General features: G+C 51.3%; 9 protein-coding genes across 9 annotated transcripts; 2 read left to right on the top strand and 7 right to left on the bottom strand.

Annotated features, from left to right (window-relative positions):
* The first annotated feature begins 610 nt into the window (after window positions 1-610).
* On the top strand, window positions 611-2,963 carry GLOTRDRAFT_110405 (mannanase). The gene is made up of 14 exons (XM_007866013.1): window positions 611-702; window positions 731-867; window positions 921-1,022; window positions 1,074-1,177; window positions 1,233-1,284; window positions 1,342-1,444; window positions 1,506-1,581; window positions 1,633-1,663; window positions 1,721-1,870; window positions 1,929-1,995; window positions 2,052-2,060; window positions 2,114-2,304; window positions 2,361-2,412; window positions 2,461-2,963. Exons 2-14 carry the CDS (start codon window positions 734-736, stop codon window positions 2,530-2,532), a joined length of 1,143 nt encoding a protein of 380 aa, XP_007864204.1. The 5' UTR covers window positions 611-702; window positions 731-733; the 3' UTR covers window positions 2,533-2,963.
* GLOTRDRAFT_38595 (uncharacterized protein) lies at window positions 2,697-4,891 on the bottom strand (the record flags this gene model as incomplete). Its single annotated transcript, XM_007865764.1, is given in 6 exon segments — window positions 2,697-3,212; window positions 3,267-3,301; window positions 3,349-3,614; window positions 3,632-3,827; window positions 3,885-4,024; window positions 4,083-4,891. The coding sequence occupies 6 exon segments, from the start codon at window positions 4,889-4,891 to the stop codon at window positions 2,697-2,699; spliced, it is 1,962 nt and encodes a 653-aa protein (XP_007863955.1).
* Window positions 4,892-5,908: 1,017 nt separating this feature from the next.
* GLOTRDRAFT_127421 (FabD/lysophospholipase-like protein) lies at window positions 5,909-7,968 on the bottom strand (the record flags this gene model as incomplete). The annotated part of the gene is made up of 6 exons (XM_007866012.1): window positions 5,909-6,307; window positions 6,365-6,406; window positions 6,466-6,705; window positions 6,761-6,915; window positions 6,976-7,109; window positions 7,166-7,968. The coding sequence occupies 6 exons, from the start codon at window positions 7,966-7,968 to the stop codon at window positions 5,909-5,911; spliced, it is 1,773 nt and encodes a 590-aa protein (XP_007864203.1).
* Window positions 7,969-8,670: 702 nt separating this feature from the next.
* Window positions 8,671-10,535, bottom strand: GLOTRDRAFT_137474 (uncharacterized protein; the record flags this gene model as incomplete). Its single annotated transcript, XM_007866011.1, has 16 exons — window positions 8,671-8,814; window positions 8,868-9,072; window positions 9,124-9,134; window positions 9,191-9,258; window positions 9,312-9,369; window positions 9,427-9,528; window positions 9,588-9,631; window positions 9,688-9,758; window positions 9,812-9,849; window positions 9,904-9,917; window positions 9,974-9,985; window positions 10,053-10,167; window positions 10,222-10,246; window positions 10,297-10,369; window positions 10,424-10,443; window positions 10,498-10,535. The coding sequence occupies 16 exons, from the start codon at window positions 10,533-10,535 to the stop codon at window positions 8,671-8,673; spliced, it is 1,038 nt and encodes a 345-aa protein (XP_007864202.1).
* A 1,747-nt stretch (window positions 10,536-12,282) lies between these two features.
* Window positions 12,283-12,648, bottom strand: GLOTRDRAFT_38941 (uncharacterized protein; the record flags this gene model as incomplete). The annotated part of the gene is made up of 2 exons (XM_007865786.1): window positions 12,283-12,455; window positions 12,510-12,648. Coding segments are annotated over 2 exons (312 nt in total), but the record flags the coding sequence as incomplete, so codon positions are not given.
* A 2,181-nt stretch (window positions 12,649-14,829) lies between these two features.
* Window positions 14,830-17,799, bottom strand: GLOTRDRAFT_120403 (uncharacterized protein; the record flags this gene model as incomplete). The annotated part of the gene is made up of 8 exons (XM_007866010.1): window positions 14,830-14,854; window positions 14,911-16,022; window positions 16,084-16,467; window positions 16,531-16,983; window positions 17,041-17,116; window positions 17,192-17,260; window positions 17,317-17,491; window positions 17,544-17,799. 7 exons carry the CDS (start codon window positions 17,797-17,799, stop codon window positions 15,243-15,245), a joined length of 2,193 nt encoding a protein of 730 aa, XP_007864201.1. The 3' UTR covers window positions 14,830-14,854; window positions 14,911-15,242.
* A 318-nt stretch (window positions 17,800-18,117) lies between these two features.
* On the top strand, window positions 18,118-19,165 carry GLOTRDRAFT_73560 (Tim17-domain-containing protein; the record flags this gene model as incomplete). Its single annotated transcript, XM_007866009.1, has 5 exons — window positions 18,118-18,149; window positions 18,209-18,308; window positions 18,389-18,575; window positions 18,727-18,849; window positions 18,938-19,165. The coding sequence occupies 5 exons, from the start codon at window positions 18,118-18,120 to the stop codon at window positions 19,000-19,002; spliced, it is 507 nt and encodes a 168-aa protein (XP_007864200.1). The 3' UTR covers window positions 19,003-19,165.
* Window positions 19,166-20,033: 868 nt separating this feature from the next.
* Window positions 20,034-20,530, bottom strand: GLOTRDRAFT_39005 (cytochrome P450; the record flags this gene model as incomplete). Its single annotated transcript, XM_007865789.1, has 3 exons — window positions 20,034-20,187; window positions 20,247-20,390; window positions 20,457-20,530. Coding segments are annotated over 3 exons (372 nt in total), but the record flags the coding sequence as incomplete, so codon positions are not given.
* Window positions 20,531-21,059: 529 nt separating this feature from the next.
* GLOTRDRAFT_37698 (uncharacterized protein) lies at window positions 21,060-22,023 on the bottom strand (the record flags this gene model as incomplete). The annotated part of the gene is made up of 4 exons (XM_007865705.1): window positions 21,060-21,348; window positions 21,398-21,541; window positions 21,592-21,769; window positions 21,819-22,023. 4 exons carry the CDS (start codon window positions 22,021-22,023, stop codon window positions 21,060-21,062), a joined length of 816 nt encoding a protein of 271 aa, XP_007863896.1.
* Window positions 22,024-22,263: the final 240 nt, after the last annotated feature.

Here is a 22,263-nt window from a genome sequence, read left to right as displayed (position 1 = left end):
AAGCTCATCTCCGGCGTACGAGGAATACAATCGGATCACCTGCACATGAGGGTGCAATGTCATGCAGCATCGGTGTGCCTCCCAGCATGTATTGTCTGGTAAGGTCGACATCGACGTCATGGTTGTGGTGGCTGTGTCAACTGATCACGTCCGCTGAGCGCGGAATATCCTCGCAACTGGAAGGTGATGCATATGAAGGTTCAAGTCTGACGATTCTCATGCAATTGCACTTGACGATGGACGCAATTCTTTTCAGTGTTCAAGGCTTTTAATGCTCTCAGGCTGAGCGTTGAGTGACCGCTTGGACGGCTATTGATTTTGAATGAAGACCAGGATCGATTCAATGCATGACATCTAGTTATTCCGACAGCGAAAGACCGAACACTTCTGATCCAGTCAGAACGAACGACCTATAACGAAGAAGCAGTCCCTCCGGTCCCGAGGTCTATTCTCGTGTCAAGGCACATGGTACTACTCATCCACTGATGTCAAGCTTGTATCGAGGAAGGCCCCAAGTGATGACAAGTAGCTCGACCGCTTGAACTTGCGTGGTAAATGGTCTCTCATGAACTACTGCGAATCGATTAATTCCCGCGTGGCCGACTATCGGGGGATATTCTCTTGGAGCGAGGATACGCCGAGTCGCCGACGTTCCAAAGAGACCCGTCAAGTCTACACTCAGGTTCCAGCATATAAGAAGCATTTCACCCCGCACGACTGGACCAACTAAAGGATGAAGCTCCTCAGTATAAGTATCGCTTCAGGCGCTGCACTGCTAGCGTCTTTGGGCGTCCAGGCGGCTACCAGTTTCGTAAAGACCTCAGGACAACGCTTCACTCTGAATGGATCGCCGTTCACTGTAGTCGGGTGAGCCTGATATCACCCGGTATCTCCTGCCTCGTTTCTCACGCGTCTTCCAGTGCCAACTCGTACTGGGTGGGCCTTATGGGCTTGACCACCGCTCAGATGAACCAAGCATTTGCGGATATTGCGCGGACAGGCGCCACTGCCGTTCGCACTTGGTGAGACGCCAGAGCATTAACCTTGAGGGCATGTCTGACATAGAAGGGTAGGGGATTTAACGATGTGACGGCGCCGATTAGTACAGCCTATTATCAGCTGTGGACCAACGGTACTGCAACAGTGAACACCGGACCTACGGGGTTAGGCAACTTCGGTAATTCCCCTACCCTCATGCGCATAATTTGAGCTCACATATAAATATATATCAGACAACGTTGTAGCTGCAGCCAAGGCTAACGGTCTTCGTCTGATCGTAACTCTGTACGTGTCACGTCTCGGTGGCGGAATGTTAGAATCGGTCACTGATTTGCGGCGTAGAACCAATAACTGGTCTGATTACGGCGGCATGGATGTATATGTCAACCAGCTCATTGGTCAAGGGTCCCCTCACGATTACTTCTACACGAACGCAGCTACTCAGGTAATGGAACAGAGACCCGAGAATGGTGGGTTTCGGAGATTGACGCTTAAGCTTCCGCTAGGCTGCATACAAGAACTACGTCAAGACGTTCATATCACGGTACATTAACGAGCCCACTATTATGGCATGGGAACTAGGTGCGGAAAGCCGCTCCAAGCGTTCGGGCATATAGCTGATTCAATATTCAGCGAACGAGCCGCGATGTGCGGGTTCAACTGGGTGCGTTCACGTCTACGCCAGTTTTCTATTCCCTGACGCTGATCTCTTTATGGTTAGTGTTACGAGTGGTAGCTGCAACACCACCACCATCACAGCATGGGCGAGCACCATGTCCGCCTATATCAAGTCCATAGACTCGAACCATTTGGTGGCTATTGGTGACGAGGGTTTCTTCAACGAGCCTAGCAGTCCGCTCTACCCCTACCAGTCTGTGTTTACCTCGTAGTGGTAACAAGTCACTCTGATTTACCCTATACGCTTTTAGGGGAACCGAAGGTATCGATTTCAACGCTAATATGGGTATCTCCACCCTTGACTTCGGTACTGCCCATGTCAGTGTTTAAACATCTCCCCAGATACACTCACGGTTGACTTGACGTATCTGCAGTTATATCCGGTTCGTCCGCTGCTAGGTATGCTCGCATGATTCAGCAGCTTACCGATTGGTAGGTCTCTTGGGGACAGACCGCTGATCCGACCGGATTTGGGGTCCAATGGATCCAGGATCATGCTACGTCCCAGAAGACGTATAATAAGCCCGTGCTGCTGGAAGAATTTGGCGTGACGTCCAACCAGACCGGAACTTACGCACAGTGGTACTCCACAATACTAAGCTCTGGTCTAACGGGGGACCTCATCTGGTGAGCCTTGCAGATGCATGTGTAGCCATAGAATCACATTCGACCTTCCCCAATAGGCAAGCTGGATCCTACTTGAGTACTGGCGCTACACCAAATGACGGGTATACGGTGAGTTAAGTTGAACGCAGTGTGGCTCGAGATCTCACACATCACCAGATTTACCCGAACACCACCGTATATGCAATGGAAGCACTGCATGTTGCGGCACTAAAGGCCCGAAACGTTTGAGACTGTTTTCTGGGCGACGTGATGTTGAACTTGGCGAGACACCTTCCTCATTAGTAAGCGGATGAATATGTCGGACATAAATGCATGTGTTTGTCGACGTAGTGAATGTTGTTCTGATTGATAATTGATGATGGTGTTCGACCGATGTTATAAGATGAGCATTGTTATAAGGACCAAGCCAGCGAAATTGCCAAGGTCACCGTCAGCAACCAGCTATTCATGGAGAGCCTCCTGCTACCTGCTGAACTCGAAGAACCCCCGGTGCCAGTGGTGCTATTCGTACCACCCCAGCAGTACCTGCTGAAGCACGATCCGCACAGTCCACTCCTCTGGACACCCACTCTATCCCTTGCTTTATCCACCACAGCACATGCAAGACAAGCTGGCCAGTCAGCGTCCATCCCTTTTAGAGTAGCTATAGTGAACGACTGGTCCAACATAGCTTGCACGTCTGCTGGCTGGTACTGTATTTGTAATGTTGAGGTGTTGGTGAGGGAAGGCTCGCCCGGTGGTGCTTGACCATTGGGTATATAAATAAGCAGGGGTGTTGGGGCCGATGAGTTACAGCCGAAGAACGTCGGATGAGCTGTCAGGTTGTCCCTGGTAAATTCGTCCAGTGAAGTAGGGACCGGAGGGAACGAATATGCCGAGGGGAAAAGAGAAGTTCGGTTTTGCGTTGCCTGTCGAGCATTTGTGAGAAGTCTTCCGACGGTTAAGCTGTGACTTTTACTTACAATCAGTGAACTACCACGGGCATAGTTGTCTTCATCTGAGCTCTATTCAGTTCGATGTCGTCAATCAAGTCACCAATGTCACGACCGAGTGAATCCTCACACACCGCGTCAATAGCAATAATAACGTCCACTCCTCGGGCCTTTACCAGAAGCGGCTGCAGAGGTATGACTTCACCATCCTCTCCGCCATCAACAAGCTGTAGGTATTCTTGCGTCGAGTCGATGTAGGTACCGTTAGCTACTCCGTAGAATGGATTGGGATACAGGGAAACGTCCAACTCGACATTGGCTTGGGGTATGCTCTGGTTGAGGAGGGTGAAGAATGGCCCAGCAGTAGAATTTAGCAGGCTCGCCGCCTAAATAACCAAATGGTCAGAAGGTTTCTCCATCTTGGGTAACGAAGCCATACCGTAACATTAGCCTCATTGAAAAGCTCCGACGAGGTCGCTTCGATGAATGAAGCTTGATCGAAGCCAGTGATGCAGATAGAAGTATTCGTCGTGCCTAGATATTGCGTCGGCGTAAAGGTAGACAAAGTTGGGTCGTATGATCCCATCTCATCTGCCAAAAAAGCGACGTCACATTCAGCTTGCGAGCTCGCGAGTGGACTTTACCCACAGACGTTGAACTCGTAAATAGGGTTTGTGAGGGGTACCAAGTCTCCCTCTGCGGTGATTATACTGGAGCGGTTCTCAGTATTCGATACTGAATCAGCTACGACAATAGGGAATGGTTCATTATGCGACGCAAATGTAGACCTAGGCATTCGCAGGTTAATCTATGCGGCTAATCCACTAGTCATCGCTAGCAACGCACGTATTAGCGACTTGCGACCATGTTATACCAGCGCCATGAGTCTGGGTCACGTCGTCGATATTCCCAGAGTTCGTCCCGTTAACAAAATGCCTCGAGAGCAGCCGAGCCCAGACATCGGCAATTGTCACAGGGAAGCCAGCATCATGCTTTCCTCGTACTTCGGCAACCATGGCTGCATCATACAGCGTGTCCTTAACCGGGTCACCGCTTGGTTCGAATAAGTTGTACTGAGCCAACCAGCCTCCAAAACCACTGGACGTGGAGTTATCACTCGGGCCGAAAACGAGCTCCTGGAATGGAGGAAAGTCCGCCTGAACAAGAGAAACGAGAAGCCAGGAGCCCCCAGATAACCCAGTCAAGTATGTCGCGGACTGAAGCAGTCCACCAGTCCCAGCATGCGACGAAGTGGAATTACGTCCGTCGAGAGCATTCAGGACGCCTGCTCCAAAAATTGCAGCCCTATACCCTCCCCCGCTCGTAGCAATACCTAGTGTAGGATATGCATTGGAGCCGTTGGCACCGCTGAGAATGGAAGAGACGTATGAAGGCAGAGACGCGTTCGTGGACTGAAGATTATACAGATATGATTTCCATGATCCAGGGAGAACGTTGGCCTTGCGAGAGGAGATATAGGCGTGTTCTCCGGCGCTAAGAGTTTGATTCGAGGAATCTGTTGTTCGATGGAGAGAAAACCCCTCTGGGCAAGGACCGAAGGTCGGAGTGTACGCAGACGACGCAGACTGGCCTAAAGCAGATGGGACCAGATGGGACCAGAGAGTGATGAAGCCTAAGAGACCACGGACCAGCATCGTGGGTTACAGACTATCTTCTTGGAGTGCGAGATATATACACTGTATGTCAGCCGGAGTAATACCAGGACCGCTGACAGAAAAGTACCCGAGAGCAACCTATTTGTGGGGCTGGCCAGCGGTCCCGCCAATTCCCGTTCGAACACGAGTCAGCCGTGGTCTGCCGGAGCTGCCCTCGGAATTATAAGACACATTGGCGAGACTCGAAAGCGCATCTTATAACGGGAACAGTCCAGATCTCGTGGCAGTCTCAATGTTATCATGATCAGCAGATCGACATTGTTTGGTCGGAATGATAGAAGTGTTCGTCGCCCTTGCACCCACGAGGCAAGCAAGGCATGGCGACCTGTCAGAGCGTGTAATCCAGCATTACTTCGGCTACTCGGATGGAGTCCCAATATCAAGCATCCTTCTTGATAGATACAGCTATCCATTGCGAGAGATTGCGAGGCTTCGCGAGGCCAGTCGCGTAAGAGCTCGAGGAAACCTGAATCCCAAATGACATCAATCCGGATCAGTGACAGTGAGTGGCACTGAGTGCTTCGAAGCTTCCAATCCAGTTCCAGTGGTTCGTCATGTACATGGTCTCACCGATACAGTAGCCATGCTTCTTCTCACTCGCACACAAACGACGACATGCGGAAGCTTCAACGCTCAAGCCTTCAGGGCGGCCACAGCAAGCGTCGTAACGGTATACGTACTGGATTTTGTGTTTCTCTGAACACAAGTCACGGCACGTGATAAGGTACATACATATAAGACGCGTCACAAACGACGTCGACCGCGTCGTGCCAAAATGCAGACGGGCCTCCGAGACCTTGGGACTCCTCGCGCTGTGTCATACACGCTAGGTAAGGAAGAAAAGTGACTGGGCATTTGAAGCCGCTTCTGGATCCCAACCTACGACCGGGAGACAGTACTGTATATTACTGTAGTACTAAAACGACGTAGAACCCGCACCGCTCCTTCCTTAGCTCCCTACAGAAGACTCCAAAGCAGCGTTTCTACGTGTTTACCTTAACTCCAGCAGTACTCCTTCATGCACGTCTCACACACTCCACTTCTGATTGCGCCCAACATTACTCTGGCTCTGTCAACAACGGCGCACGCGAGACAGGCTGGCCAGTCATCATCGACCCCGCGGAGGGTCGCCATATCGAATGTTTGGTCCAACATACCCTGAACCTCCATTAAACTATACTCAAGCTGATCCGACGATGTATTAGTAAGAGGAGGCTGCCCTGGTAGAGGTGCGCCGTTGGGGACGTAGATAATGAGCGGCGTAGGGCTGGACGAGTTGCAGCCGAAGAACGTTGGGCGAGAAGTTAGGTTTTTCTCTATAAAATCATCCACTGAGCTGGGTACCGGGGGAAAGGAGTATGCAGACGGAAAGAAGGTAGTGCGGGTTTGAGAGGCCTGTATGGAGTGAGTGAGCCAGTGATGATCGAGACACGAAGGTGATCCAAGGCTTACAATGAGCGAGCTGCCTGCGGCATAGCCATCGACGTCGGCGGTCTACATTCAATTCAAGTTTCATATCGGTCGCGACTCTCCCGAATACCCGTTGGACTCACCGCGTCTATAGCTAGAATGACTTCCACTCCTCTAGCCTGCACAAGTAGCGGCTGCAGAGGGATGCTCTCGGTGTTGAAGCCGCCATCCACGAGATTGAGGTAAGTCTCATCAGAGTCGATGTACGTCCCTTTGTTGACACCGTAGAATGGGTTGGGATACACTGCTGCATCCAGTTCGATATTGGGCTCCAGGAGCGTTAGGTCGATGATCGGATCCAAGAGTTGCAGTATTGCAGTCAGCTGTTGACTCGGATGTGTGAGAGTTGGTCGGAAGAGTACAGGCCACGGTACGTACGTTTGTCGTATTGTAGCTGGTGAATACGTCGGACGACGTGGCTTGAACGAATGAAAGCTGGTCGAAGCCCGTAACGCAAGTACTGCCATTTGTAGTACCCATATACTTGGTTTGGGCGAAAGCTGCTAAAGTCGGGTCATATGAACCCATTTCATCTGTTAATATGCAGTTCAGGTATTTATTCCGTCAAGCAATCCATGGGTTGTTCCACTTACAGACGTTGAACTCGTAAATAGGGTTGGTGAGAGGAATTTGGCCGCCTACAAGTATGTTGGACTTATTGCCGCCATTTGATTTCGAGTCGGCGATGACGATGGGGAACGGTTCGTTGAAAGAAGCGAATGTTGCGCTGTCATATTTGTGAGTTGTTTGTCGGTGCTTCCTTGGATACGTGAAACCACTCACGTCTTTGCAACACCGGATAAAGTCAACCCGGCTCCATGGGCTTTGGTAAAATCGTAGAAATTGGCTCCATTCGTCCCATTTAAGAAGTGTCTAGCCAGGTTTCCCGCCCAGATATCCGCGATTGTAATCGGAAAGCCCGCAAGATGCTTTCCCTGGATATCCGCAACCAAACCCGCAAGGTAGGCAACATCGGTGACTAAATCATCGCTCGGCGTAGCCAGACTGTACTGGGGAAGCCATCCGCCAAACCTGGAGCTCTGTCCTCCCCCGGACGTGCCGAAGACGAGGTCATGAATCACGGGAAAGTTGGCTTGCATCATGGACGTCACTAACCACGCTCCTCCAGACAGACCGGTGAGGTACGTGGCGGCCTGTAATAGTCCGCCGGCTCCGTTTCTGGACGAAGACACATTTCTTCCGTCCAGGGCGTTTAGCACGCCGCCGCCGAATATGGCTGCTCGCCATCCGCCACCGCTGGTCGCTATCCCGAGCGTAGGATATACCTCGGTGCCGTTGGCGCCGCTGAGGATTGACGAGACATATCCAGGCAAGGACACGTTGGTACCTTCAACATTTGAAAGGTACGACTTCCAAGCTTCAGGGAGGACATGATTCTTGCGAGAAGAGACGTACGCAGACTCCCCTTCGCTCAGGGTCTGATTAGAGATTCCCACCGGTCGATACAGGGAGAAACCGTCAGGACAGGGGCTATGGGAAGGAGTGTATAGTGCAACCGCCGATTTGCTGGACACGATTTGAGGGTAGAGAAGGAAGAGAGTAGCGACTATTTTAAAGAGTGACATTTTCTCGAGCGGGACGACCAGAGGCCCCCAAGCAATCCGGTCTTGGGGAGTCTTTGGACTGCCCGCTCCTTTTATTGAAGTCGCAGTACCCCGCGTTTTAGTCTAATGTTGCTACGGACGTACACAGAAGCTGGCCGTGCGTAAGTGCATTGACGTTCTCGGAGTTTTGATTCGCCATGAGCCTGGGGCCAATGGCACAGGGAACGGAATGCTTACTTTTACAGGGCACACCCATAGTGCAGCGCCAGAATAGATGAGACACCCCGTACAGTTGATCCTCGTCCCCGAAGCCAGAGCAATGCAGCTGCTGAACAAGAAAAGGAGCACTTGCGGTTCCGGATGTCCTGAAGGCTCTTCGGGCATGCTAATAATATTTGGCGCCCATTCCAGTCTCAATATGTGGTTTGTGGCCGAACAATCCTATTGACGTTCGTACGCGTACGGGCGTAGTTACGGACTTAGGTTGCGGTCCGAGCGCCGCGGCCCTGCCTGAAGGCTGAGTGCATCTGCCACACCAGACAAATGGACAATGTCTCACCATCCTGCTCGTCAGCGGAATAAGTTTCATCTCGGCGACAAGAGCGCAATCGCTTCATACTTCGTAACACATAAGTAACAAGTGACGGTAGTCGTTCATAGTTCCACAGATGACGGATAACATAGCAGCTAACGTGCATCATGATGATATGGTTCCTACAAATGTTACACAGCTGTATCCCCGCTCCTGAAATCTGTTATTGTAAGCTTATAGCCATCTTCCGTTTTATTTTTCTCCTCAAGACTTGCGATATTCGAAGATTTGACAGGTTCCAGCTCGAGGGCATCCATAGAATTATCATGATGTACCTGGAAACGAGTGTGAGAGGCACATGAAATCTGAAGATAACAAATAAACGTACCACAGAGGTAGTAGTGATCTGTATGCCACCATCCCTCTGGGGGTACTGAGACCTCGGGCGACGGTCAGTGCGTAAGTTGTAGGGCTTGAACATGGAAGATGAAGCTTCTTCACTCGGGCTCGAGAACCAGAACTTCCGCGCATTAAGTGATGACAGAACACAGTTTGTGTACAATTTTGCCAAGGGCAGATTGAATATCAGAGGGCTATCAAAGCTATGGTAAGCACAACCACACCGAGAAAATAGTGTTACCCACATAGAGGTCTTCTGTGCTCCGGGCTCTGTTAGACTACCTCTTCAGAATATTGATGCAGCAGGCTCACCGTCGTGAGATACAAGATTAGGTTCAGTGTAGCTACTACGGAAGTGATCATACCCGTAGGAATGGCCACTTTCGAGAGGCATGTTCGTTAATTGCAATGGGACGACAATCAAAATACGCACCGCGCATAAGTTTCGTGAGCAGATCTTCTGTCTCAGGAAAGATGGTTTTCTGTCTGTGCTGTTGCCATCACTATCAGTCCGCACGGACTCGAGTGGTATGGAGGAACATTCGTACCAAGTGCCAGACCAATCCCGCAGTAATAATTACATCCGTCACAGCGGCCCCGGCCAGCCAGACGATCACCACTCGTTCGACCTGTTGCAACCCAGAGAACTTCTGCCAAATTTCACTATATGTCAGTAGGAACGCATTGCTATGATTTTCGGTGGACGAACAGATTTGAGGATGGTTATACCAATAGAGGCGCCTATTGCACAGACTAATTACATGGTAAGCTTCACTCGCGTGCTGTCGAACGAACAAGGATGCACGTACGGCTTGACGTGAGAGACGTGGCAATAATAACAATACCAAGCCAGAGTCGTCCAGTTAGAACCGTGATTCTCCTAGTTTGAATTTGTTTATCTGAAGTTGGCTTTTATGGTAGCAAGATACGAACCATGCATAGAAACAATGCACGACAGATGCGATAATGCCCTATATTCTCATACAATAAGTACTGTACAAGCGCGAAGATATCGCGGATAATACTGTTGTCACAGGTTCTACGGTATGGTTGTAAGAATGTTGGACTACTTGGCAAAAGCTAGCGAAGACTCACCGGCGTTGAACACTGAGGGCGGTCACAAAGATTGTTAATGAGGATCCCATCCTCTTTCAAAGTGCATAGATGGACTCACTGGCGTTCGTAAACTGGATCTTAGTGACGTTCCCGAAGTCTTTGATGGTGTAGTCATATATCATAGCCACATCCATCCCAGAGTTGACATTGTCAACCACGAAAAGGAAGACGACCTGGAAGACAGTAAAGCGTCTGCGTATACGAACCTAGGGATTTTACTATATTACCATATACTTGATCCACGACGCGCCCCTTGGCCGGCATCAGAGGACATGTTGGGTTTGCCAGGGCATACTACGCACCTTTCTTTAGAGTTAAGGTACACGTAAGTCTGTACCCACATCATCCCAAGCAAAAACACATTGAAGATGACGCCTATACAAGAATGTACTCGAGCGGTTAGACCTGGGATCATCAACTTCCACTAACCTAGCAAAAGGGGTCCTAAACTAAGCATGCTATTTGAGCAATCGCACGACGGAAAGATCAAGCAGTGAGCTCACGTCAGGTCCAGACTGTAAGGCTCTACTCCTGAAGCCATACTCAATAGCGACGGATCGGGTCACTTCAGCTACAAAGTAAGACGGAAGGGAGGAGCGAAAAGGGGGAGGTTGCGGAGCCTGACAAGGGCTACCCGAGAACCACTTCACGATATATACGGCATGCCAAAGTCTCCGCTCCAGTGCTGTATCAAGTTATTGATAGAACTGGAAGACTGAAAAGCGTACAATATTATCGAGCGAAGAATGTTACCGGGTTGTTCAGAACTTTGACAGAAAGATCCCGTTGGCTTGAGCGAAGAATGAGATATTTTTACATCCAGGAATGCGACGAGTTCCTGGTGGATCCACACACCTTCCGTCCGAACATCTGTCAATCGCAAGTGCGGCGGGTATTGGCTTCGTTATGTCATTGCTGCACAGGCGAGGGAGCCCCTCTCGACCTCGTGCAATGTGAAGCCAGATAGTATCAAGAATCTGCTGCGATCTCCAGCTGGCGCAGTCAGTCACCTTGAGTTGTCTCTGGATTCCTTGCCCTGCCACACCCGTGGAAGACAATTTGAACACTTGACCTCGAATTCTGGATGTGCAGCTCAGTGGGTCCACTCCGGCATCTCTGCAGCTCCTGAAAAAGAATGTCACTATACCTTGGCTATCTTCCGGACTGGACGCAGGAACCATGCGGACTCCAGAGGGCAAAGGTTTGTAGAGGCCCTTCAGTCTAAGATGGTCGCACCCCCGATCGCTCGGTTCAGCCAGACCTGTCGGCGCTGTCGCTGCTACGGTCAGTGAGTGGAACACCTCACACATCTGTCTAGTTGTCGCAATCTTGATGATATGATTAATCTGTACATGTTTAGTCGTCCAGGGATGTTGATGAGGCGAGTAAAGACAAAGCCGTTTGAATTGGATTAGGCGCCGTTCTGAATTCGCACCGTCACAACGCTTCAGGCCTCCTGTAGTCAAGGAAGGGTGGACGTTATTGATATCAGTACTATAACTACAGTGCAGCGGTGAGTGATGCGAAAACATGCCGACTGTCCTCTCTCCTGCCAAAAAGGGAGGCAATTCGGTCTGCCTACGGGAGACTACTACGGGAGACTAATATGGTGCACGGTGCACCTCTAACTGCGAACCCAATAAAGCAGGACCTAATAGTATGGGACACATTGAAATTCAGATTGATTCAATCTTGCATTGCAATGTGCATCCTTGGAATAGATATCCTATGATACAGTACTGTCCGCTTGTGAGAATGAGTCTAGCTCAGAGTGAGGTATGCTACAGTATGTCGACGAGACGTCAGTTGTTTCGTATCTTTTGTATCGATACTATGTATACACGGCGACTTTTCCTGCGCCACCTCAGTAACGCGGGGGCGCGTACTGCTGGGGAGGTGAAGTAGAAATCCGATCACGGTACGCCTGGCTGTCGAACCCGGCTTGGGGCAGACGAGGCACGGACGCGGGGAACCCGCCAGCCTCAAGGTCGCTGGGCTCGGGGGCGGGATGCAAGGGAATCAGCGAATCGCTGCTGGACTGTGGCTGATGACCTTTCGAAAACGCGGCGGCTTGCCTGTGGAAGGGGTGCATATGTTAAGGCAGGCCGGTGAGGGTGTTTAGGTGGAGCTAACGTACCGAGCCTTTTGCCTCTGATATATGATTTCCTTCTTTGCAATATCCATCTTCTTGCGCATGTACCGCATAGCACCTATCGTGACAACGGTCGTAATAACGACGAGGACGACGGTGACTGTTCTGGACGTTTTGGTAGAGGTGCCTGGAGGGATCATGAATACAGGGAGAGGGAGAGGGCCGATCGGGAGATGTCCTCACCTTCTTCAGATTGCTCTAACAGGACACCCATGTAGACAGTGACGAGTTGCTTGGGTAACGAGAGGATAGCAGCACCAAGGAACACGAGCACGCCGATCCCGCACGTGGAGAAGAGAGCCGTTGTAACTGGGTTAGGTACCCATTAACCGAAAGTTCGGATCTGCAATATGTCCGACTTACGATGAGGAGGAATGACGCTATACCGGCATATCAAGACGACCAGGAAGCCTCCTTCTCGTATGACCTTAGCCAAGGCCGCATACTGAATCTTCTTCTCTTCGAACTTCGCCGCCCGATTTCGCAACAGGTACTTGAACGCGCTGCAAGTATAGCGTATGAGCCTCGCTGCGTGGATAGGTCGACGCAATCTGACACGTACTAGTAGTTACCCAGCTCGCCGAGGATCGTACCGGCTGCGGTTATCCCGAAGCCGGCCCCAAGGCCCCATACGAGACCGCACAGCACTGCGAGAATCTCGTGGCCGAAGAGCTAAGAGGCTTTTCAGCTAAAGCTAACGATCCAGGCTTTTGGAAACGAACTGGTGGGAATGAAATGACGAAAAAGATCGCGATGGGTATCAACCAACCAGCCTTCAGACTGAAGGAGCAATCAGGCAACAGGTCCAAGTTTAAGTGAAGCAAACAAGCTTACTCGTGCATCCATTTAGCTAAGGGTTGAAGCCACTTCACGATTTGTGTATGGAATATCACGGTAAGCACACTGAGCACGATGACGATGAGTATCACCACGGCGTATACTGTCAATATTCCAAGATTCAGCGGATTGCCCATGAACAGCGAATACAGCACATACTGATTCTGCGAGGCGTCCAATAATCGCGATCCTTGTACTTGTTCAAGTCCAATTTCATAATGCCGGACTTGGAGAGTGCTTCCTGTTCACTTGGGGTTGGACTGGGTGTGCGGGCGAGGTCCCGGCGATCTGTGGCGTTGTATGGGTCGTTGTAGGGAGGCGCATCCGGGTAGGTCGACATCGGATACGTGTTATTGGGTGCAGCGGGGATGGGAGCAGCATAGTTGGAGGCCATCGCACGCAAGGAGGGGGGAAAGAAGAAGTCGGGAGAGGAGAGTCAAGTGCTGCGACGGTGTGTCTGCAGCATGCTTATAAAAGGCGGACTAGACTCCGTCAAGCAAGGCGGTGAGGAGAAGCACCGCGCAGCAGGTCCCAACGATTACACTGGCCCAAAGAAGCACCGAGGTTATGAAATGTCGTACGGGGTGTGGGGCGTGTTGTAACCTGTGTGCACGACTTGGATAGGTTTGAACTCAATCAGGGTTTACGTCGGTGTACCGTACGATCATGGTAGACGTGAACGCATCACCCAGTCCCCCTAAGTACGCATTAATGTGAGCTATTTTGAGATACCTTATCGCAGAAACCACGGATGAGTTTCATTTGCGTCTGAAGGGGCTTGTACCTGAGCTTGCGGTTTGGGCCATACCACATTCCGTCAGTTATTATGCCAATACGCTTCTATGCTGTTGTCATAGAGGGCAAGGTTGAATGAGATTATGCAGTATCGCACCGCAGTCAGACGCTCACGCTCTCGGAAACGTATTCTACCGATGGCACTGTGGCGATGAGTTGTACTCGTGAGAATTGGGCGTGACATATCGCCGGAGCGACGTCGCAGCGATTGGTCGCCACCCGCCAGTACTAGAACTGGTAACCTCGGACTTCCCCTTCATGCAAGTTCAGTATGCGGTGAGACTTTCCAGCAATTCATGAGCATATGGTCTCTCATATATAGATCTCATACGTCGATGGGCACATGTTCCACCAGTTAGACCCGTGTGTACGAAGTGAGTTTTGCGTCGAGCACCGGATAGCCAGCACTCGCTGTGGCTCGGCGAATATAATCCTTCTTAACGTTATCCTCTCAAACACCCGTATTTAAGTTGCGCAGCCGATCCACTATGCTACCCTCAGATCTCCTTGAGGTCCTGCAATCCGTCATCAACACAACAAGCCAAGATAACTGTAAGTCTCCATTATCACCATGTCAGAGGGAACCTCGTCTCATCACCCGCCATATCCAGTCTTTGAAGAATCTCTGCACAAGCTGCAGCACTTCTTTCCAGACAGCTTGCTGCTCTCTGCTCTTGATCTGATAGACCGAGAAAATGGTAAGTAATAGAATGTTGATATGCCTCTGTAGCTCTAGAATACGGCGTCGCTCCTTTGTGCTGTCACTCCTGATAGCGAGGAGTCATACCATCCATCAATGCTGCCAATCAGTTTGCAGGAAGCCTATCACTGCGAACAATGGGCCCCTCTCAGATATGGTCGTATCAGTATACTAACCTCACACGACTGATGTCACTATGTTCCTAGTCATTAAATACGCAACTCCGTGGGGAGCCACACAATTCCAAGTTCTAGGGTCCACACCAGGGTCCTCATACTCCGTCTTCCCATCCATCCCCTCCAGTCCTGCCTTGCCATCATACTGCTCATGCCCTGCCTTCGCGTACAGTGTCCTAAAGTCAGACTCACAGCTCACGGTGAGTACTGCCTCTCATACCACCAGCCCGACCTAACGCCGCCTCCCCACCGACAGTGCAAGCACGTCTTAGCAGTGCACCTCGCCCAACGCTTAGGCAGGTGTGTAGAGCGGTCTCTGTCAGCGGACGACCTCGCTTCGATAATTGTTTCTCAATATTCATAACAACTGCGAGACGTCCTTCCGAGTGTGTTCCAAGCAACAAGCTCTTCGTATGAAACAGGTTCTAATGTGCTAGTAAGCTACATTGTAAAGCGGAATTGTAACGTAGCTGCAACTGTATGTGTCCGTGAAACGTGTCTATAATGTAGGATATGATAAAAATGCCGAGCGCTGAACCACATTATACTCGCACAAACCACTGTAACTTATGCCCACTTCTCACTCTCCTAGACCGCCGGCTTCTGCCACTTTGCGACCCTCCAAGCCAGCAGGTCCGCGTAATTGCGCAGACCCTTGACCAGGTTCCTCATACTGACTCTAGTCGCCGGACCCTCTGCGAAAACATCCCGCTCCTCATCTTCGTCATCCTCAGACAGTTCCGACAGTTCGTCCTCGTCGTCCACGTCAGACAGCTCGGACAAAGGAGTAGACACTCGAGACGATCCGTCCGTATCTGGCAGAGCGCTCGAACTCGCGCTCCGCAACTTGCCCTTCCTGTCCTCCACAGTAACTGAGGTATCCCGCGAGGAGTCTCGTTGTTCGACGCCGGGAGAACCCCTGCCCTTCTCTACCCCGAACTTGATAGCGATCCAGTCAGCGAGGGTCTTGATCTCCTTCGGATCGGAGAACCCCCACCACTTCTCTTCCCCATCATCCTCCTCCTCAGTCTTCTTTGACTTATCAATTCCATGGACTTCCTTGGGCGGTCTCTTGCCCCAGACCGCGACAAACCACGACCACCTCCTCATAGCTTCCCTGTCCTCGACAGACATCATCGCCTTCTTCGTGACTTTCGCCTTGCTAGAGTCTTTCGCCTTGCTAGAGTCGGAAAGAAGGGCGGAAGAAAACTCCCTCTCAGCGGCGCCAGGCGGCAAGACCCAGTAGATGCGCCCATCGGCGTCCTTGCCCAACGGTCCCGAGCGAGGTGAATAAGCGGTCATCGCCGTTTCTAGCGCCTGCTCCAAGTCCGTGACGCGGTTCTTGTGGGCTGCCCGCCGCTCCTTAGTCTTAGTTGAGGGAAAGGGGTGGATGAGTGACCGCCGATAACGGCTGAGGAATCGCACTCACAACTGGACCTTTCTTCTCCGTATCCCACCTCTCGTTCTCTTTCTTTATTTCTTCTCGACATTCCTTATGCAGCTCTTTGGCCCGTTCCGTACCCTTGTCAATCTCGTCCTTGACAGCCTTGGTACCCATGACCATGTCAACCAGAGAAAGTAAGATTGGGATAAACTGCCATGATTCCGCAACATGTATGCCGTTACCGACAGCGAAGCCGCTGCGCGTGCTGCGGAAAGTAGCAGAAGCGGGTGGATCCAATGCATCCGGGAAGTCGATGGCTTTGGAACCCGGACCAGACGTTACATTGTCGCGCAGTGTCGCGAGTGCGAGCCAGATCTTGGTGAGGTTCGCACCAGAGTTGCGGATTTCCTTTACGGCTTCCCTGATAGCCTGAAGGAACGGGAAACCTGTCAGCGAGGACCACGCAGGAAATACAGATCGTGCCTGACAGACCTTCTTAGTATTGGACTCGGATTCTTCGGCGATGGCATCCAATAGTCCAACAATCATAGCTTTGACGCAGGGCTCGCTCACCCAAGCGCATATATCCCCTTCCTCGTCTTGTGAGCGACTGGAGCCCCGCACATAATCAGCATCAATATCCTCGAGCTCCTCCAAGTTTGTCTTGCTTATGTCCAAGAGCACTGCGAACCGGAGAACGAATTCACGGAGATAAATGCGATCCTCAGCGCCGGAACGGTCGAGGATGGTTTCCACAGCCTTCCATTTGGGAGACGGCAAAGGCTTGGGCTTCGCAGCTGGTTTAGACTTGGTCTTAGGCTTCTCTGCGGCCACCTCTGTCTTTGACTTAACGGTGAGAGAACTCCCCGCGCTTCCTGTATGAGCCTTGACCTTCGAACCTTTCTTAGCCGGCTCAACCTGTTGGCCTTTGCCGGGAAGTATACCCTGTAGTCAAAGTATATGTGAGCAGACGCTGATAAACGAAGGAACCATATGCTCTACCTGAGCCGAAGGGTTCTGCCCAAGGATTGCTGCCGCCGACTCGGCACCCGCTCTCCGAGCAGCAAGGGTGAGGTTCCTAGCATGATTGGGACGAGGATCAGTGAGATGCACGGATATATGCGCCTGCCGTAGGAAGGGACAAGGTCCTTACCCTGTAGGTTCTAAGCCCTGTGCCTTGCGACACTTCCGGCAATTACAGATGCCCTGACATTTTGGACAACTTCAGGAATATCAGGATGCGGGCTGTAGAGGGCATACACTGAAGTGAATACGTACTGGAATATGTATCCACACCCCTTCACATGACCCCTCGGCTTGGTATCCTCACCACGAGCCATGATAGCCTCAAAGTCACCCCCATAACGGTTCTTTAAACAAAACCTGCAATAGCGTGTCTTACAACGCTCTGTCTTGGATGCATCCTTGGAGCTATATGTGCACTGGATCGCATCTGGAGACCATGATTGGCATGAGCAGACAAAACGCCGCAGAAGGAGACACACCGGCCAGACTGCGCTTTTTATTGCATTGATGGCAATAGAACGACCCAGCAGGGAACTCTTCCGTCGCGTTGGACGGCTTGGCTTGCAGTGCTGGATTGGCACCCGCCGCCTTCTTGGACTTTGCACTCTTGGAAGGGGCGACTTTCGCCTTCTTGGGAGCAGAACTGGACGTGCCGTTGGGCGCATTCGAAGGGGTATTATCGGCCACAGAAAGTTTCCTCTTCCGAGGGGAGGTCCTGGTAGCCGAATCCGCCATGTCGATGTCGGCAGTTGTAGAGAAAGTGTTTTCTTTCTGCTTAGATGAGGACAAACGGGAAGTGGACTTGATGAAAGAGGCGGAAGTGTGGAGTGGCGACGGCGGAATTTCAACAAAGACTCGTGTCCGGCGTCTGACGGCTGAGCCGGGGGTTGTGGCGGGGGTCATGTCGTTGTTCCAAGTGAAGGCGCGTCGCGGGGCTGTTGATCTCATAAAGCACGGTCACGTGGTCTGGCCACGTGATGGCCGGCCCTAAATCGAAAAGTTTCCCTCGCATCAGCGTCAGCACGCCCAAGGCTCCATACAGCACTTGCCACCATGGCTCACGCAGATCACACGCGAGACCCATGGTATGTTTGTTTCTATTGGCATCCGTTCAAGATAGAGAGCTCATAGATGCTGCTTGTAGTCCCTGGGTTATCCTTAATGACTTTGGCGGTGCTTTCGCCATGGGTGCCATCGGCGGTGGTATCTGGCACGGTATAAAAGGTGCACGGAATTCACCAAGGGTACGTCTGATGGAATCGCGAATGCCTCGATGGACACGCTCATATTTCTTCTTTCCTACCTGGACGACATTGGTGATTAGGGCGAACGTCTTGTCGGTGCTGTCTCCGTCATCAAGGCACGAGCACCTGTCACGGGAGGGAACTTCGGTGTTTGGGGAGGCATGTTCTCGACATTTGATTGTGCTGTAAAGGGATGGCGGCAAAAGGAGGATGCATGGAATGCTATTATCTCTGGTTTCCTGACAGGTGGCTGTCTAGCGGCGCGAAGTGAGTCCTCCACCGTCACATCAGATCGCGGTCGGAAGAGAGGGGGATCCAGCTAGGTACTATAGTACCTGACTATATCTCCCATCTCTCGTCCAAGTACCCTGTTCCTGAGATATATCGTTAAAACACGGGACTAACAACACAATGGCAGGCGGACCAAGATCGGCATTAGGCTCTGCTGTAGCATGTGGTATTCTGCTGGGTGTCTTCGAGGGTGTCGGTGTATTAATAAACCGAGTGTTCAGCGAGGGTGCACGACCCCAGCTCCCACCCCGTGAGTGACTCCCCATCTCTGATCTTACTTGCCTCCCCCCTGGGGCAAAATTCTGTCGTATGTTTGTCTAAGATCGTTTTATCTGCAGTTCCCGAAAACATGGTCCCCCAGCAGCCACCACCATCAGCAGTCTCCCATGCTCCAGCACACTAGATGTATCTTCACGCACACGCTCATACCTTACTATCACGCTGTTTTTATCTCCTCTCAGTAATGCATTGTATATCTACGCACCCTCGATATCTGTCCATCCCGTCCTACGCGTCCTTCAGATTCACCAACTTCGCGGTGCAGACTGGAATAGGCAGGAATACAGTGCACTCGAATCTCTCTCTATGGTCGATTTTTCCAGGTACATCGCATGTGTTTGCGCTTTTGTCGGCAACTGACCGCAAGACAGTGACAGTGCGCTGACTGGCTTTCCGTCCCCCCCACCGCCGGCCCCAGTCAGGCACTCGTGTCCCGGAGGGAACGTCGTCCTATAAGTGGCGAGACGTATGCTTAACTTGCCTCCGATTCGACTTCTCAAGGCCGCAAGCGATTTGAATCGCCTCCAAGACAATACGGAAGGATTTGTTTGTCTGGCTGTCCGACCGGCGACATCTACTGAATCATAGGTTCGCACCTGCCGCACCAGAATGCCTAAATGCCGCGAGCCCCGTGCGGCATTTATGTTGTACGTCCTCCATCGTGCATGCCGTTTCGACGCACCCGAGAGTCGCTCCGCTGACTTACACACTACAGATGCTTGCGTAACGGCTCGAAGATCTCATCTTGGAGCCTGCGATATTTTCATTTCGTTGTCTCAGGCTAGCGCTTTGGGGCGTCTGCCAGATTATCCGATTTACGAGGTCCAGACGTCCTACCTAATGAAGGCAGAATGGCGATGTGTACAGTCCAAGACATGATTAGCTTCACTCGAAGAGGGCCTCCAATATCTCTCACAATGTTGCTTAAAGGATTCCGTGGTTTCTAGGGATGACCTGGCACATTATACTCCGGTTCCGCATCCTGTAACGTCAGATCTACTGCGAAGCTAAACTAATATCCGCTCTCCTCCAGCGCCTCAGCAAGAAGGGCTTCGGTGTGAGGAAAGCGAGGCACCACCGAACACTCGAACGGGGCCGGTCGACTGGGTCCAAGGGAAGTGATCAGATGTTGTGAAAGAGCTTGAAGCCCCATACTCACATTACAAGACCACCGGTGATAATTTGAGAAGGATCGGGAACGATTTCCTTCCCGCCTTTGTCTCTCGCCGGACGGATGTGCGAGGCCCATAGGATGCTTGCAATGGAAAAGAATAATGAGTTATTCGCTAGATGACGACCGGGGCAAGTCCTGAGGACGACGATTTTGAGTGCATATATGTACCAAGCTTGTCGCAGGAGACACCTCACCTGGGTCCGAATCCGAAGGTTGCATGCGACTCTTCCTTAGTATTGACAGGGGCTTGAGCCAGTCGACCATCCTTATCGAGATGGCCCTGAGGATTGAACTGTTGTGCATCAGGTCCCCATACAGCAGGATCCTTGTTCATTCCCCTATATCGATTTCGCGGATGCCAACTGGTGACTATTGTCACAAACAACGATGTTTCCAGGGCTCACATCACATTTGGAATACAGATCGTGCCTTTCGGGATGAAGTATCCATTATACCAGTCATCTTCCGCGCATCGGTGAGGTATTCCTGTAAATTAGACGGGTCACGCCATCAACCTGTCACGTTGAATGCAGGGAACAGAAGAACGCACCCACTGGTGCTACTGAGGTCCAGCGCAGCAGTTCTTTGATGATTGCCCGGATGAAATGAGTTGGTCAAAATCTGCGAAAGATGGCATACGGGATTGTCCCACGACAACGTCAATTTCGGCTTGAGCTCGAGTTTGTACATCAGGGCGAAGAACCATTGCTAGCAGGAACCACTGCAGTGCTGATGCTGTCTATGGACCTGGCGTTAGTAACAGTTGGGCTGAGAGTTCCCTTCTGAAGTCTTACCGACTCCGCTCCGGCTGCGCTATAAATCGGCAGTTAATGGACGGGATGTGTGTCATATTGTGGACTATATACTCACTAGTACAGTGACGCCAGCCACGCCGCCTGTCTCTCGGTCAAACCAAGTTTCTCCTGATTGGCGGTTATACCATCTACAAGAGTTGGCTGGTTTCCTCGAGCAGCCTGGGCAAGACGAACTATATGGGCCCTGGTTAATCATCCCAAGGAAGTTGACCTGCTCACGCTTCGTTGTTTTGCTTCGTTGCACATAGTTTCATGCATTCGCGAGTCCTTTTCGTACCAGTACTCGGCATCTCGCTTCCACTTAACCATCCTACTTGGCAGGTGCCTCAAAGCCGGGATGAAGTCTACCAGATGTGTAAACGGCAATGCAGCAATGGTCATGCGCTCTCCATGCTCGTTGATCAGGGCAATAGCAGGATCGTTTGCCGACTTAAGAGGGGGAGGTCCGTATATCACAGACGATACCAGCGATGTCCCGAGTCTGGAGGCTTATTTGGTTATCAGTCCTAGTCAAGCACTGATATGGATACCTTCTCGTATGAACCTGAGACCTCTCGGGCTCCCTGAAGAGAGCTTGAATCCAAATAAGTGCCTCGGTATTTTGTATTCCATGGTATAGCTTGACGGCGTTCTTATGCAACGCATCGTGGCTAACCTGGTACATCCGTCGCCACCTATCGGTGGTGAATATGCGCACGCGAGCGCTGTCTAGGAAGTTGCTCACAAATCGGAATAGTCCATCCAGGCCATTCCATTACCTCCCGTCAGATGGTCGCGGACGACTATATTCGGAGCTCGGTCAGAGTATATGTTCGAGCGTTTATCCAGAAGGTCGGCGGCGGCTTCGTACGTGTTCAAGATAACCAACGGCTTTCCGAAGACATTCAGGTAGACGATAGGGCCTAGAGGAACGGTCGTCGTTGGTCGCTATGAAAAGTCATGGCCACCTACCGAACTGTATTTTCCATCTGTTGAAAGGTATCCAGATCTTTTCCTCCAGCTGGAAGACGTTACCTAGAACAGGTAGACCCCTGGGTCCCGGGGGATATTTCCGTTTTTTGAAAGACTGCACTACAATCCCGAGAAATATGAGGAGGAATGAGGAGAAAAAAGCCCTGGGCAGGAGATAAGCGGTTTCCGACAAAGTAGAAGTCATGAACGTAAAAGGTGCAGGACGCTCGCCAATGAAGGGCGTTGTCTGCTTCAATGGTGGTTCAGCTCGGATTTGATCCCCCTTTAAAGCTTTGAGACCCTTGCCCTCGGTACCTAAGAGCGACACCCCAGGGTCCTCGATTGGGGCAGATGCCGCGGCTAAATGTCAAGATAGGAATGGAATCAGAAACCGTCGTATCTTCTTCCTTCCTGTTTCCGGACCTAGGACGAGGGAATGGGGAAT

The sequence above is a fragment of the Gloeophyllum trabeum genome (assembly GCF_000344685.1).
Source record: "Gloeophyllum trabeum ATCC 11539 unplaced genomic scaffold GLOTRscaffold_00004, whole genome shotgun sequence".
Classification (NCBI taxonomy): domain Eukaryota; kingdom Fungi; phylum Basidiomycota; class Agaricomycetes; order Gloeophyllales; family Gloeophyllaceae; genus Gloeophyllum; species Gloeophyllum trabeum.
Note: the sequence above shows the minus strand (reverse complement) of the source record. Positions and strands in the feature narration are given on the sequence as shown.